The sequence below is a fragment of the Daphnia carinata genome, chromosome 8, assembly GCF_022539665.2.
Source record: "Daphnia carinata strain CSIRO-1 chromosome 8, CSIRO_AGI_Dcar_HiC_V3, whole genome shotgun sequence".
Classification (NCBI taxonomy): domain Eukaryota; kingdom Metazoa; phylum Arthropoda; class Branchiopoda; order Diplostraca; family Daphniidae; genus Daphnia; species Daphnia carinata.
The window spans coordinates 3,860,047-3,873,688 of record NC_081338.1 but is presented as its reverse complement, the minus strand read 5'-3'; the positions used below and the strand labels follow the sequence as shown (position 1 = coordinate 3,873,688).

The 13,642-nt window shown below is 43.1% G+C and overlaps 3 protein-coding genes across 4 annotated transcripts in view; 2 read left to right on the top strand and 1 right to left on the bottom strand.

Moving 5' to 3' along the window:
• Positions 1–161: 161 nt before the first annotated feature.
• On the bottom strand, positions 162–3,633 carry LOC130704168 (probable chitinase 10). The gene is made up of 6 exons (XM_059496663.1): positions 3,481–3,633; positions 2,940–3,422; positions 2,215–2,862; positions 1,534–1,677; positions 1,003–1,473; positions 162–922 (listed from the first exon to the last, which is right to left on the bottom strand). Exons 1-6 carry the CDS (start codon positions 3,602–3,604, stop codon positions 192–194), a joined length of 2,601 nt encoding a protein of 866 aa, XP_059352646.1. The 5' UTR covers positions 3,605–3,633; the 3' UTR covers positions 162–191.
• A 4,438-nt stretch (positions 3,634–8,071) lies between these two features.
• LOC130703621 (von Willebrand factor C and EGF domain-containing protein-like) lies at positions 8,072–13,617 on the top strand. 2 transcript variants are annotated; one of them, XM_057525053.2, is made up of 11 exons: positions 8,072–8,223; positions 8,329–8,457; positions 8,819–8,937; positions 9,003–9,099; positions 9,180–9,430; positions 11,482–11,575; positions 11,692–11,794; positions 11,889–12,091; positions 12,262–12,518; positions 12,607–12,766; positions 12,918–13,617. In XM_057525053.2, the coding sequence occupies exons 2-11, from the start codon at positions 8,364–8,366 to the stop codon at positions 13,082–13,084; spliced, it is 1,545 nt and encodes a 514-aa protein (XP_057381036.1). In that variant the 5' UTR covers positions 8,072–8,223; positions 8,329–8,363; the 3' UTR covers positions 13,085–13,617. The 2 variants fall into 2 exon arrangements, with proteins under 2 accessions (XP_057381036.1, XP_057381038.1); XM_057525055.2 differs by having other exon boundaries at positions 8,076–8,223; positions 12,265–12,518; positions 12,918–13,614.
• Positions 9,517–13,642, top strand: part of LOC130703613 (sodium-dependent nutrient amino acid transporter 1-like) — a 71,913-nt gene continuing 67,787 nt past the window's right edge. The window contains exon 1 of the mRNA XM_059496443.1: positions 9,517–9,527. The gene's annotated coding sequence lies outside the window, so the exon portion shown is untranslated. The remainder of the gene's footprint in view (positions 9,528–13,642) is intronic.

The following is a 13,642-nucleotide window of genomic DNA, read 5'->3' as shown; positions in this document are numbered from 1 at the left end:
CATTTCATAATTTATTTTTTCTTTTTTTTTTTTTTCAGATGATACCTATAAAAATGTGTACAGAAGCTGACCGCCGTGCACTATAAGCTTAAATGAATTTGCATTCACAAGCAGTTGCCTGCTTGACGAGCGTCTGTACCTTAATTCAGAGAAAACGTTAGTTTTTATTGATTTCGTTTGATCTGTATTATTCAGGTGGGGGATGCAAGTAAATAAGATGTAATCATTAACGTCAATAGCATCATGGAAGAAAAGCTGGCGAGATGGAAGCTCGAAGGCCGACATGAGCCGGATACGAAGGGCTGGGCATGTCTATCCATAACGTTGAGGGTCCTAGCGAGAGACACGAGCAATGGGTTCCTTCCGGTGCCGCAGGAATCCTGAAAATCATCCATGGAGATATCCCAAACGACGGCCCCCCCAAGTTGCCTGGAGATGATGTATTTGCCTTTATAGACGACCATATCGGTATCGTCGTATCCAACCCAAATCCTCCCAGACGTATGCAAAGAGTAAGCAAATGGTCCGTTTACGCGGCTGGAAGTCCGCACTGCTTTAAAGTCCTTGTCGACTCGGACGTGTTGACAGATTTCGTAGAAAGCTAATTCGCCTTGCGTGGCAGTGAACGGACCGGCTGCTCCTGGGCCTGAAGCCGCTGCCGGTGGATTGTAAGCTCCTGACGACAGAGTCCAGCTATTACCAAAAAACGGGATGCCCATGTTGATTTTGGACTCTGGAAAACCCTGGTTGACCCAATAAGACACCATGGAGTCAACATTGTTGTTCTCGTTTCCAGGACCCTCCCATTTCCTCGGGTAAAGGGGTGCGTGATGATCCGCCATCGATTTCCAACTGCCAGTCATGTTATATGATTTCAAATTGACAAAGTCCACAAGGCGTTCTATCTTGGGGATGTCATAACCTGTATCCAGGACGTTAAGAAAGATTTGCTTAAAATAAAAAAAATAGTTACATTTTTTAGAATAGAATAGAAAACTATACTGGAATAGGAGTCGTTGGGTATGACGGCAATGCTGAGCAGATATCCACCGGATTGAAACGCCTTTTTAAGGACTTCAAGTAGCCGGATGAATTTGCGGGGATCATTGGCAGCAGACGTCACACCTATCCATGGCCAAGAGAAATCTAATCCATCGAATCCGTACCGTGCAAGAAATTGCACAGCTGCATCGCCAAAGGCAGCCATGCTATTGCCACTGTTCGTCACTTTCTCGACGTACTGCGTCGATTGGTATTCAATCCAACTACCAATGGAAACCATTGTCTTCAGTTTAGGATTCTTGGTTTTCAACTGAACGAATTTGGTGACAGAAGGATCAAGATTTCTGGATCGCCCAGGACCCTCTTGTTTGTCAGTCGCTCCATTGATGACACCCTCAAACGTTGCCGAGACGTAGATGAGATGAGTACACAGGAACGGATCGATATTGTCGACCGTGAAATGGCCGTTACCTTTTCGTTAAGAATTGTCAATAACAATGAGACTGACACCAAAAGCCAACATATTTTTACCTTTACGGAGAATTGCTCCGGAATTGAAGTAACAAACCAAACGTGGGTTTGCGGAGCCTAAGCCAACATTACACAAAATCCACGATACGGCGACCACCAACAATGTTGGCCATTGTCCCATCTCTGAAGATGCCAAGATACTCGCAGCCAATCAGTATTAGCTTTACTTTTGTAGGATATTTCTAGAAAATTTTGTTAAATGATAACCGTGTCACGTATGACAACAAGAATGCACAGCGTTAACCAGAACTTCAGCAATCCTTACGCGTTTAGTTATAAAACCAACGTCTTAAAAATAAAGCAGATTTCGTAACAGGAGGTTGAGGTTTCTCGTGCGGAGTCCTTTTTATCACCGGGACGGGGAAGTGGTGGCCAGAAACGGGCAGAATGTTTGATACCCAACTTTTTCTTAATTCACATCTCAAACAATGTGTCAATGGTTAACTCTACATTTCCGTTTCTGTGGTTTTCACCGAACTACGAACTTGTAGAAGAATAGATGTTGCAACCTTTAAATTTGGGATGATATTATGTGTCCTTCATGGCTAATTGGTTAGCTGGATGTGTTGCACTCTCGTTTTGGGTTTCAAAAAATCCATAAAATGTACCTTGCATTTTATTTCTCGCGCATCGTTAAACACTACACATCAACTTGTCATTTTCATTGGCAAATGCATTCACAGAAGTCAACGGGTTCAGACGAGTTAGTATCTCCAAAATCGTTAGGGGTATGCGAATAGCCATTCAGAGTATTGTAAATGGCCGTTGTGATCGGATTGAATCCACCACCGCAAGTATTCCGAAAATCGTCATAGCTTATGTCCCAGAGAAAGGCTCCAGCCAAGCCTTTTGATAAAATGTATCGGGATTTAACAGCAGCCATCTCCGGATCATCGTATCCGACCCACGTTCGGGGATGGTCTGGTGAAACGGCGTAAGGTCCGATCGCTTGACTCGGGTCCCGTACCATCTTCCATTGTTTAGTGCGAATAGCATCGCAAATTTCGTAATACGCCATTTTACCAGCTTCACCAATAATACCTGCAGCAGGAATTGCGCCATTGGCAGCAGCGGGTGGAACAATGCTATGGGTCGACAGGACCCAGCTCAATCCGAACAACGGTATGCCCAACGCGATTTTGTTGGCTAACAAACCTTTGCCAATCCAATAAGTGACGGCATAATCAGAATTCTGATTATTGATTTCCCAGGCACGTTTGTAAAGAGGTGAATGATGATCGGCTTCGGTTGGCTCCCAATGTCCGTGGAAATAGAACGTCCTCAGACTGATAAAATCTAAATTTTCATTCAAACTGGAAATATCGTAGTCTGCACAAATTCATTGACAATGAAACATTTTCCATTAATTGGTGAGTGTTATTGATTCATTGAATCGATTAAGTTACCGCCGTCGAGTGATGAAGAATACGTTGATGCGGCCGCTGGAACGACGGCGCTCAGCAAGTATCCTTTCGGTTTAAAAGCATTCTTCAATGCTATTAGTAAATTGGAAAAGTCATCCTTGATGACTGCTTTTGACGTATAATCGTAATCCAAATTCAGGCCATCAAATTTGTAAAGGTGAAGGAAAGCCATTACTGAATTGACGAACGTGTCGATAGTGGACCCATTGGTAATCAGTCTGGAATACTTGTCCGTGCCATCGTTAGCGTCTTCCCAGCTGCCCAAAGTGATCATCGTTTTTAATTGATTGTTTTTACTTTTTAATGCGGCCAGCTTTTCATAGCCGCCTTTATCGATGTCGACGGTGTGATCCTTGATCGAAATTTCAAGGGTTTTATTGTCGAGGATGGTAAATTGGTACAATACGTGTGTGCACAGTTGAGGATCGATATTATCAACTGTGTACTGACCGAGACCCGCAATCCCTAAATATTAAACAGATGGTCAATGGCACGCAAGAATCTGGGATATATCTATGCTCACTTGTGCGATAAACTGCCCAATTTGGAAAGGCGCAGAGGATCAGGATTCCATTGATGTTGGGAATTGACGAAATAAACAGCAGGAAGTAGATTACCATTTTAGATAATCCAAACAACAGATCCATTCCTGATTCCTCTAGGTCAAAGTGATTGCTCAATCAGCAATTTCTAACACAGAAGTTGAGATAAACACGATAACGTTTCGCCAACGTAACTGACATGTTTTTTGCGGCATTGTAAAAGAGGAATTTACATTGAATCTAGTTAATAGCATTACCTTGCTGAAATATACTAAGATCGCTAAAGCACTGAATTTTCTTTCGACAACCGAAACAACGACGTTACTAGCTCCCTTATTACAAAACATATGTATTCCAGATTTGTGTAAAAAGATTTTCCGTAATTATGAAATGACATTCACCACATCCCGGTAATGACGTTTCTTCTCTTATTTCCCATGACGTATGTTTTCTTATATGCCGAACAGTTGTGTGAAACAAGACGCTTGAAATGATCTAAATAACTTTTTAAAAAAAAACAATTGTTTCAAAGAAACAGTTTTACCTTCGTATGTGGTAGCGATATCCTGGTATTGACAGGTGGACTTTGAGACCCAACCCAACGGGGGATCCTGTTAGGTTCGCTGCCAGGTCATATTACTTACACGATTGAGTTTAAGAGAGCTATAGGGAGAAAAGAAGCTGTATCGTGGAACGAGAATGTGTTAATACAGGCCATATTATTCAAAAGAGAGCCCGACGCGTGAGGGACAGCTCTGGATAAACAGCACTCAGGAAATTGTAGACTTCGTGACAGTTCAAACATTGTTATGATTTTCGTTCTTTGTATAGTCGTATTGCGGTGTTGACCTATCGAAGAAGAAGCATCTGTATTGTTAAGAGATCTAGATTCAAAACTATCCTCTTCCAAAAGCAGAGCTCCATAACTGGTTGTCGATATTAAGTTTCGGCATCACAATGAAAAATAAACGGTGGGTCGTCGGGTTCGTCCCTTGTTCTAACATCTACGGGCTAATATGCATCCGCAGGTAGAAAATGGTACGTCATAAAAAAAAAAAATAAGAAGAACATTAATATCTTTTGACATTTGATAGCCATTGTATATATGTGTATTAGGCTAAGTTATTCAACGTACCCATCAACTTGTGTTTCTCAGTCCCATTCTGTTGCGTGGGGCCTGTGGGCTAGACGGAAGGGCACATGCAATTCAAGCATTGCAAGGCTGTTACCTAAACTAATAAAAGCATGTTTTTTTTGGTTATTATTTTCCTTTTTCTTTTTATTTTGTTTGAGGGATTCGATAAGACAACAGAAATATTGCCGGTCTTCTCGGAAGAGTAGAATTCCATGAACAGGTTAATTGGGTTCCACGAAAAAGCTGGCACTTGGGTAAAAAAGAAAAAGGAGACTATAATCCGTCAAGTCAATAAACGTCATGCGTGTCGCCTTCATGATGGAATCTTGGGGCTGAATAGACGGAAAATCATCCGCGGTATAGCCCCAGGAAAAAGACCATCTCCCCTCCATTTCATTATACCAAAGGGGCGGCCTTATTTCTCCCTCTATATATATAAGACGGAAGGAAAGCGGACGCTATACTTGAAACGCGACTGTCGGTCCGGTAACAAAGGCCGAAATTCTTAAGGGAGACCACTGACACCGACCTCTGCGACGGTATTTACTCGACAGACGATCCTAAAGGACTTCCACGATAACCTTCTATTACACAACCACAGACAAAGGTCAGTTTTTTATGTCATAGCTGTCCATTTTCCCTTCTGTCTTTCAGGATTGCGTCAGTGCCATTTTTCTTTTTGTCTTCCTTGGTCTAGTAAAATCTTTTGAATCAAAGAACCGCTTCGCATTTCTGCGGCACTTTTAGCTGATTTATTGCGCCATTCTCCCCGGTTGCAGCTTCGTTTGCATAACGGGTTCCGCTTACAGATCGCGCAGCTATTAACAGAAAAATACTAGGAAAGTGAAACCAGCCGCATCTTTGACGATGTGCAGTACTCGACAGTTTACGAGCTTAGATTGTTTTCACAGTAGTTTAACATCCACGGTCGTTGACGATGACTGATGATGGAAACGTGTCATTCAGGCAGTACAAGTAGCCGTCGCTCGTTTGAACCCTAGTGAACTCGTAGTCAACAGTACGCAAGATTGACATCTCCCCCCCTCCCCTAATGATAAGACCAACTATCACCATGGCACTGCCTTCGTTTCCTCTGGAATGTCAAAGGGCCATGCAGTAGACCGCTACAGTTAAAATAATGGTGCGGTATACCTGGAAAATGAGGATTTAAATGGAATGCACTGATGAACGCCAAGTTATGGTCTCAGTTGTACAAGTTCCAAGAAAATGGAAAGCGTTCGTCGTTGAACTAGTACGTGTTGGCTAGGTCGTGAGACAAATCGAACCTGTATTTAGCGAACGACCATCATGTCATTTGTATTTCCTCGCGAGGTTCCGCTTTCTTGTCGTTTGGTTATTGCGTTTATTCGGTTTGATTGTTTGGATTTTCAGCTCCAATTAGCTTACGATGCATCATCATATTAAACCATAGTTGCACTATGGTTAATATTAAATAATTAATCAATAATATAATATTAATTAATCATATTAAACCATAGTGCAACTATGGTTTAATATGATGATGATAAATGTGATCCAAGGTCGAAATGTGACTTATCAAAATAGAGTGGAATTCGATGTGGTAGGACAATATCAAATCGAGATTGAGACAGCTGCGTCTGGTGATGCAACAGCACATTCCAAATATTATGCACAGCTATATACATTGCCCACCCGTACACCCAATCGTGAATTCGTGATGGACTAACGTGCTGGCAGCCATTCACGAATGTGTTGCTATCGCGAACCGATAACGAGCAATTATGATGGAGTCCCTGTCATGCCACCTACATCTTATTACCATCGTGGATAACGTGTTTATTCAAAAGAGATCTTCTAAAGCCAGTCACGATTTCTTTCCACATAGTAGCTTCCCCGCCACACACATTGTTCTCGCAATAACTTAGATACGGACAGGCAATGATTAAAAAAATCTCGGAATGTTTCTGACGTAGGTAAACGACAAGGTCCAATTCGCGTCAGTTGGAAAAACAGCAGAGCATCACTCAATCGGCTATTTTTGGGCTGTGTCATGTAAATAAACTAACCACAAAAACCAGATACAACTGCCTGTACGCCAGAGGTGGCTGAGTACGTTAGCTACCGTTCCCCTTTTTCAGCGTCATAGAAAATAATCAATAACAAAAAAAAAATGCTATATTATTAAGAACATTATTGAAGTTGATTGTGAATGTTTTAACGCCTCTTCAAATGGCGGGAGCGGCTCAAAGCCCATTCACTAAATTAGTGAATGGCAATACTTGCACAACAATACCTTTGTTGAGCTACTACGCACGATTGGCTGACTGCTGGTGTTAAGTGATGCAAGTATGCAGCGTGAAGCCAAATCGAACAGAAGTTAACCGCAAAGCCAATGCGCTCCGACAGCTATATTTAGTACGCAGCCTGTTTGGGCAGGCTTTTTTCATTTCTCGCAGCGTGTGCAACACCCATTCATGCTATTGTATTACACCAGTTGATGAACGACATTGAGCCTGAAGAAATAATATTTCGGTTAGCTGTCAAATAACACAAAAATCTAGGGGGGATGGGGAAAATGGATTTGATTTTATGCAGGTTATTGCCACCACAATTTGTAGAGTTTAGATCAGTAGGGGAGACATATTGTATGATCGAATTGAACGAGATATATAATTTTTTTTACGGGTTTCTATGCGCCGTCAGCTGTTTTTATCACAGCGGTTTATTTTTTTTTGTCACGTGCCATAGCCTTCGGGAGGAAAAACCCGTGAAGCGAATCCATCAATTTCGAAGTGCGACGGGTGCGGACGAGGTTATTCGACAGCACGCGAACGACTTCCGAATAGAAAAATTACGTAGGACCGTGATTTACCGAATGCACGCGAAGAAATAAATGCAAAGTTTTTTTTTCCTTTTCTTGCGACGTGTAACATGAAACTGTTCCGTCAAACTTCGGAGCTTCCCTCTTTAGAATTTGCGTATACATACCGCTGGGTACTCATTGCTATGATGTATAAATATAGACATAGCGAGCGCTTGCGTGTCTCCGTTATTAGTCCTTGTGTAGCCTTCGGCATACGCGTTGTGTGTAGGTAAACCACAAGAAATGCGACACATTCTCAAGCGTACGCGAACGACGTCGGGACTCACGAGAACGTTGTACATCAGTTCAACTCATTTCTTCTTTACTTTGATTGGTTTCTATTTAACCTTTAGCAGGGCGGGGGTGGGGGCATAGTTTTAACAATAACTACACGTAACCCCCGAGAGGCAGGTTAAATTGAGGTAAAATTATCTAGGGAAATGCGACCAATAATGTAAACGAAAGTTGGCCCCGAATTCAGATCGTTAGGTCGACCTGGGGTCGTTGTTGTTCCATAGGCCTTTCTTTCCCCGCCCACTCCCTGCTGCCGTGAACGACGGCCAAGGACGAAAAGAGGAGTAGTAGGTACCAGAGGACAATAGTGGGCATGACGTTAGAGGTGGGAGAAGAAAACATAACACGTGCTACCATCGGCTCGTTAGTCTTCCGCTGAACAGTGAGTCGTTCACACAAACATTCGGCTCTCTCGCTCGCCTCAGTGATTGACGTACAGGAATATATACGGTAACCCTGCATCAATTAAGATATTTTTTTTTTCCTTTTGAACAGACACATGAGTTGGGACCGGCATTTTTCAAATTCTTTGTTGTTTGTTTGTTTTTCTTTTAGAAGTTGTGAGAGATTTCGAAATTCAACACGTCGTTATGACTAATCAGAGACACACGCGCGTAATAATGAAGACGTTGGCTGCCACTTGGACGACGGTGTTTTTCCTCTGGATGCCGTCATTAATAACAGGTACGACACGCGCAGCTGAGAAAGGTACGAGGCTATTAGATAAACACGTGAAATGGGGTGCGTTTATTTCCGTTCGACAGTCAAACCGAACTAGTCTACGCATTAAAAACAACAGCCTCTAATGGCTTGCACTTGCAGGAACGACCGGAGAACTGTAATTAAACGTGACACTAATTGCTAGTTTGTGCTGTTCTTGATTATAGAGCCTTTCGTTCATTTTTTTTGTTTTCTTTCTGGAGTCAATGGTGTGAATTGTCAAACTCACAAAGAAGTCGAAATAAGATTTGCTTGTATTAAAAAAAAAATACGTGTCAAGGAAAGAAATGAGAATGGAATTACATAAAACTGGGTTTGCTTTTAGCCGCTGAGCTGTCGGATGTTTGCACGTTTACGTCGACCAATTACTCGGTCGGTGACGTCTGGTATCCGAGACTGGGCCAACACGGCACCCTCCACTGTGTCGCCTGCGTCTGTCAAGAGGTAAATTACATCGTACGTGATAAATGAATAATTAAGCTCACATTTGTTCATTACGCAATTGGTAGGGCGGCAAAATCAATTGCACCATCCAAAATTGCGGTGGTCCGGAATGCAGCGGATCCGAATCATCCGCCGAGAATCAATGCTGTGCCCGTTGTCCCAGTAAGTCACGGGAAAACTAAAATCAATTAAATTGACATTTTTTTATTTTTTACTATTATATTATAACGTTCTCTTTTTAGAAGTGAGTCAAGATTCGAAAATACCAACGTCCATAACAACTCCGCCAGCTCCGGCGCATTCGACTCGCGTTTTGCAGGAAAACGTTCGGATGTCCTCGTTCTCGTTATCGGATTTGAGTGGCAGTTCGACGTCATCTGGCGTCACCTGCTTGCACAATGGCAACGTTTACCGTCACAAGGAGCGTTTCACGTCGACCAGCATCGGCCTCAAACCGGAACATCCCAACCAATGCGTTCAATGCGCTTGTGAGGTCAGTTCATCTTTTGTTACGTCACTTAAAGCCAAGTTGATAAATGCCTATTGCTGCGCTAATATTGCGGAATCTAATCAAAATACCAGTCAGTCACGTAAGAGTAGAGGCCGTGCGGGAATGTCAGATGTGGAACAATGCTATTGGAACGGGTTCCATTTGCGCTGCTGAATTTTAGATAATCGCTTGTCGACGAGGAATGTGATACTGACGACGATCAAGAACCAAAGGGGTCAAACAAAACAAAAATAGATTGATTAAGAGTTATTTTCCTTTTGTTTAATGGCGTTGTGGAATGTTGTCGATGGCCGGGCGTGACCCAGTCGCTTCGTGATCCGCTGGTCTCTTGTTGGTGCATATGTCTGGCATGCCTCGGCGTGACGGACGTCTCCGTTCGTGTACCCGTTATGCGTACCAGTGTGCGTGTGTCCATCGGTCCACTTTTTGTATTTGCATATTACTGTATATCACACTCGGCCGGCCGTCTATCTGCCGCTGCCGATAGACAGCCAACACAAGTGCTTTGGCCCCCGTTGGCCGCTTCCACCTTGCGTTTGCGTGCGTTTGTACGGCCAGTTGCAAACGTGCCGCTCGGCACGAGACAAAACGATACAAGACGAGACGAGCGGGTCTCCGTGAATAGAATTCGTAATGATATCATTTATTGTTGGACGTTTTTCTTTCAATCTCTTAAGCAGCGCTTTCACGTTTCTTCGAAAACGTTGCATTGCGGCTGGACGTTTCGAGCCTCTTTTTGAATTTTTTCTTTGAATTCTTCTTTCGAGATTATTATGACCGCCAGTTGACTGACCGACATTATGCCGCTCATGCTTTCCACGTTCACATTGCACAATAGCAAAAGCCTTTTTTTTTCCATAAATAGAAAGGAAGGTGCGCAGATACAGACGAGAACACATCGGACCTTTTGCAGCCTGTAACGTATACGGGCCGGGGCCGTCCAACGCGCCTATCGTTTTCCCTTTTTTGACGTCTCCTTATTGGTAGAAAGCAATAAACTAGTAAATTATAGCCAACCAACCCATGTAGAACCGAAATGAATACGAATATTTCATTTGTATCCAAAAAAGAACGATACGGTACTAACGGCGCACGACTAGGTCTATAAAAAGCAAGGCGGACTTCTACGAGCAACGACGAAAAGCAAATGGGAAGAAGACAAAAAACTGGACGATAGGATTCAAGAAATTCCATTTTGATTCGCTCGATTATCACATAAGAAAAAAAAAATGGGAAAAAGGAAAGGCTTCTTTCTTTTTATAGATGTCCATAATTTTCAATCCTACAAAACATCTGTTGGTCTGTGTATTCATAGACACGAACATGTTCATATTTACGGTAGAAATATCACGCCCTGCTGTTGTTTGCCGCAGAGCTATAGAATAACTGATTGTTTTTTATTGGTATGCTCAGAGCGTCTTAACGTTGTGCATCCCCATCCTCGGTCATGGCGGTGCCCTCCCTAAAACCTTTTAATATGCAAAGAGCATTTGAAAAAAGAAAAGACACATCCTGGCCCGCCTACCAGGATCCGAATCATTTCCAGATGCTTCGGGTATCAATAGAAAATGAGTCATAGAATTCGTGAGAGGAACGTGTCCGTTAGGCAGAGGGAGAGACCTTCTTTTGTTATCTTATACGTCTAGTATATCTATAGGGGAACAAAACAAAAGCTTATCACACACGTGATTTGCGTTGGAACCACAAAAAAAAAATATATATTCTAGTATCAAAAACATTAATAATATCTAATTGTGAGTCGTAGTGCCTCGTGTTTGTTGAACGTGAAATGCAAAGATGATCGTTAACTAACGTCTTTTGATGCCTTTCTTTTTAAAATTATCTTTTTCATAAACAAATCCTACGGCGCTTTGTGCTACTCTCCATCGACGTGTCTGGACACGCGCGTGGATGTACCATGACGTCAACACTTGCCCATCCACTGTGATTTGGTCGGTTGCACCTCTCTATGACTACACCTGGGAAAAACCAACCGAACACCTGCGCAACAACGAAACGATTCAAAAAAACAGGGTGGAATGGTGATGTGCCAACTCAAAGATTGCCCCAAAGCTGACTGTGAAAATCCGGTATGGACCAAAGATGATTGCTGCCCAGTCTGTCCAGGTAACGTCACCATACTTTATGGCGTAAAAGCCTGTGTTTGAATGGCGATACATGTGTTGCTATTCATTCACGGATTGCACGCAGTGTCATCACTGTTCTTGTCCATGTTGCATTAGATCCTGTCGGCAGAGTGGACGAGATGGACAATTCTCCAGTCATCATTCGGCAAGAGCAGGATGGCGTAAACGGTAAAATGGAAGACTGCATCTCCGCTGGCCGGTAAAGAATGTTTGTTCTTTTTTTTTTATTTGTTATTGCTCATGTTAGTCGCCTACTGACTTATCACGATGTGAACCTTTTTTTTTAATTTAAGATATTACCTGCACGGGACAACTTGGCATCCGGTGATGGGTCCATTTGGACCAATGGACTGCGTCAACTGCCAATGCAGATCCGGTCGGATCGAGTGCCAACGTCTGGAATGTCCCAGCCGGCCGGAGCTCAGCTGTGAAAGGCCCGTCAAAGTTGCTGGACGTTGCTGTCCCGTCTGCCCGTTTATCGACGGAGACAATCAAGGTACGCGTGTAGCGGAAACGTGTCGATTTCTCTGGATGCTTTAGACAACATCCTTAGTTGGCCATCGTGTGATGTTTGGCCAAAAAGGGCAACTTCCGGCCCATTCATTCTTACCATGTTTTGACGTCTTTTGGTGTCAGCGTTTCTGACGTCTGCATTTCCCATGCCAGCAGGTCCCGTGACACCCTTACTGCCATCATCGCCCATCACTGGGACGCGGTCCAATATTCAAGACACTTCACGAATCGTCAGCAGCAGTTCGAGCAGCAAAATAAGGACGCCAACTCGACCCTTGCTGGCCCCTTCCAGTTCTTCGCTCATCAGGTCCTCTACGTACCACGGGAATTTTACGTTGTGCTTGCCCAGAGATTACGACGTCATCGTCTATCGAGCGCAAGGCGGTGGCAGCACATCCGAATTTATTCAGGTAGATTTAGAAGATCGACAAAACATGACGGCAGCTGACGTGTTCAAATGTACACGAGGATAATGTTGTTGTTATGATAATTTTCCAGTACATATTTCAGCAAGTTGTCAACGGCCAAGGTATTGAACACCACATGTGGATGCTACAGCCCACTGTAACAACTTACAAAGTCCAAGATCTGACACGGGACCAGTCCGAAGCGTTACGTCAGCGATTCCGGTTCATTCTTCTTGGAACAACAGCCACAAGTGAGCATTTGCCAAGAATTTGCATACATTTTTTTTTTTGAAACCTACATACTGTTCTTCTTGGCATATAACACACTTATTTTTGTTTTACGTTCTTCTCCCTTCTATTTCCTGTGCCCATTTCCTTTTGCGTGTTTGAATGAACCGCCAGAGCACGTCACGCGGTTCACGAAACGAGAGAAGAAGTTGAAACCGAAATGTCTGCCTAATTCCGGCTGCCTGAAGAAGATCCGACGACTAGAGCGGAACCTGGTCCTCAAAGAGGTTGTCAGCCGTAAAGGTTGTTTACCTCTTGAAGTGGAAGCCAAGAGTCGTTGATCCAACGACAGCATTTATCACATGATTGCTCGCATTGGGCCATCGTCATACCAGCACCGGCCAGCCGTACATGCAAATCTCTGACGACTGGCAAATTAGCAACTGAAAATGCAATTTAAAAAAAAAACAAAAAAAACATTTGACCCTATGCCGTTAAAGGTAATCTCGGGAAGTCACGTACAACACGGAATTGGTTTGTCCCACCAGAAATTCTGCTGTTCTTCGTATCAGGAATTCGCATCTATTAAGAAGAGTTTCAGCATTCCTTGGGGTTCCTCTCCCGGTATCCTCGTTAATCCCGCGGAACTGGAAAAACGCTGTTCTGTGACGTCGTTTTATGGCGTTGTGTAGATTTTTATGTGGGCTGCTATCACGGCAATGATGTAGGAGGAGTTTGTAATTTTCTATAAAAAACTGAAGGTCTTTACTTGGGTGCTGAGAGCAACCAATTCATTTAAATACAAAGACAAATTATCATCTTGTATGTTTGGCCGCAAACTCATATGTCATTCAATACAAATTCATTTTTCTTTTCCTTCTTCAAATAAAAGAATAACG

What these genes read in the sequence shown, in the direction of transcription:
- LOC130704168 (XM_059496663.1), bottom strand. Translation starts at nt 3,604, where the DNA reads ATGGATCTGTTGTTTGGATTATCTAAAATGGTAATCTACTTCCTGCTG. An exon ending in TTCTTCATCACTCGACGGCG is followed by an intron (nt 2,863 to 2,939) that starts GTAACTTAATCG and finishes GAATTTGTGCAG; the next exon opens with ACTACGATATTTCCAGTTTG. An exon ending in CGGAGCAATTCTCCGTAAAG is followed by an intron (nt 1,474 to 1,533) that starts GTAAAAATATGT and finishes CTTAACGAAAAG; the next exon opens with GTAACGGCCATTTCACGGTC.
- LOC130703621 (XM_057525053.2), top strand. Translation starts at nt 8,364, where the DNA reads ATGACTAATCAGAGACACACGCGCGTAATAATGAAGACGTTGGCTGCC. An exon ending in GCGTTCAATGCGCTTGTGAG is followed by an intron (nt 9,431 to 11,481) that starts GTCAGTTCATCT and finishes TCAAAAAAACAG; the next exon opens with GGTGGAATGGTGATGTGCCA. An exon ending in GCACATCCGAATTTATTCAG is followed by an intron (nt 12,519 to 12,606) that starts GTAGATTTAGAA and finishes ATAATTTTCCAG; the next exon opens with TACATATTTCAGCAAGTTGT.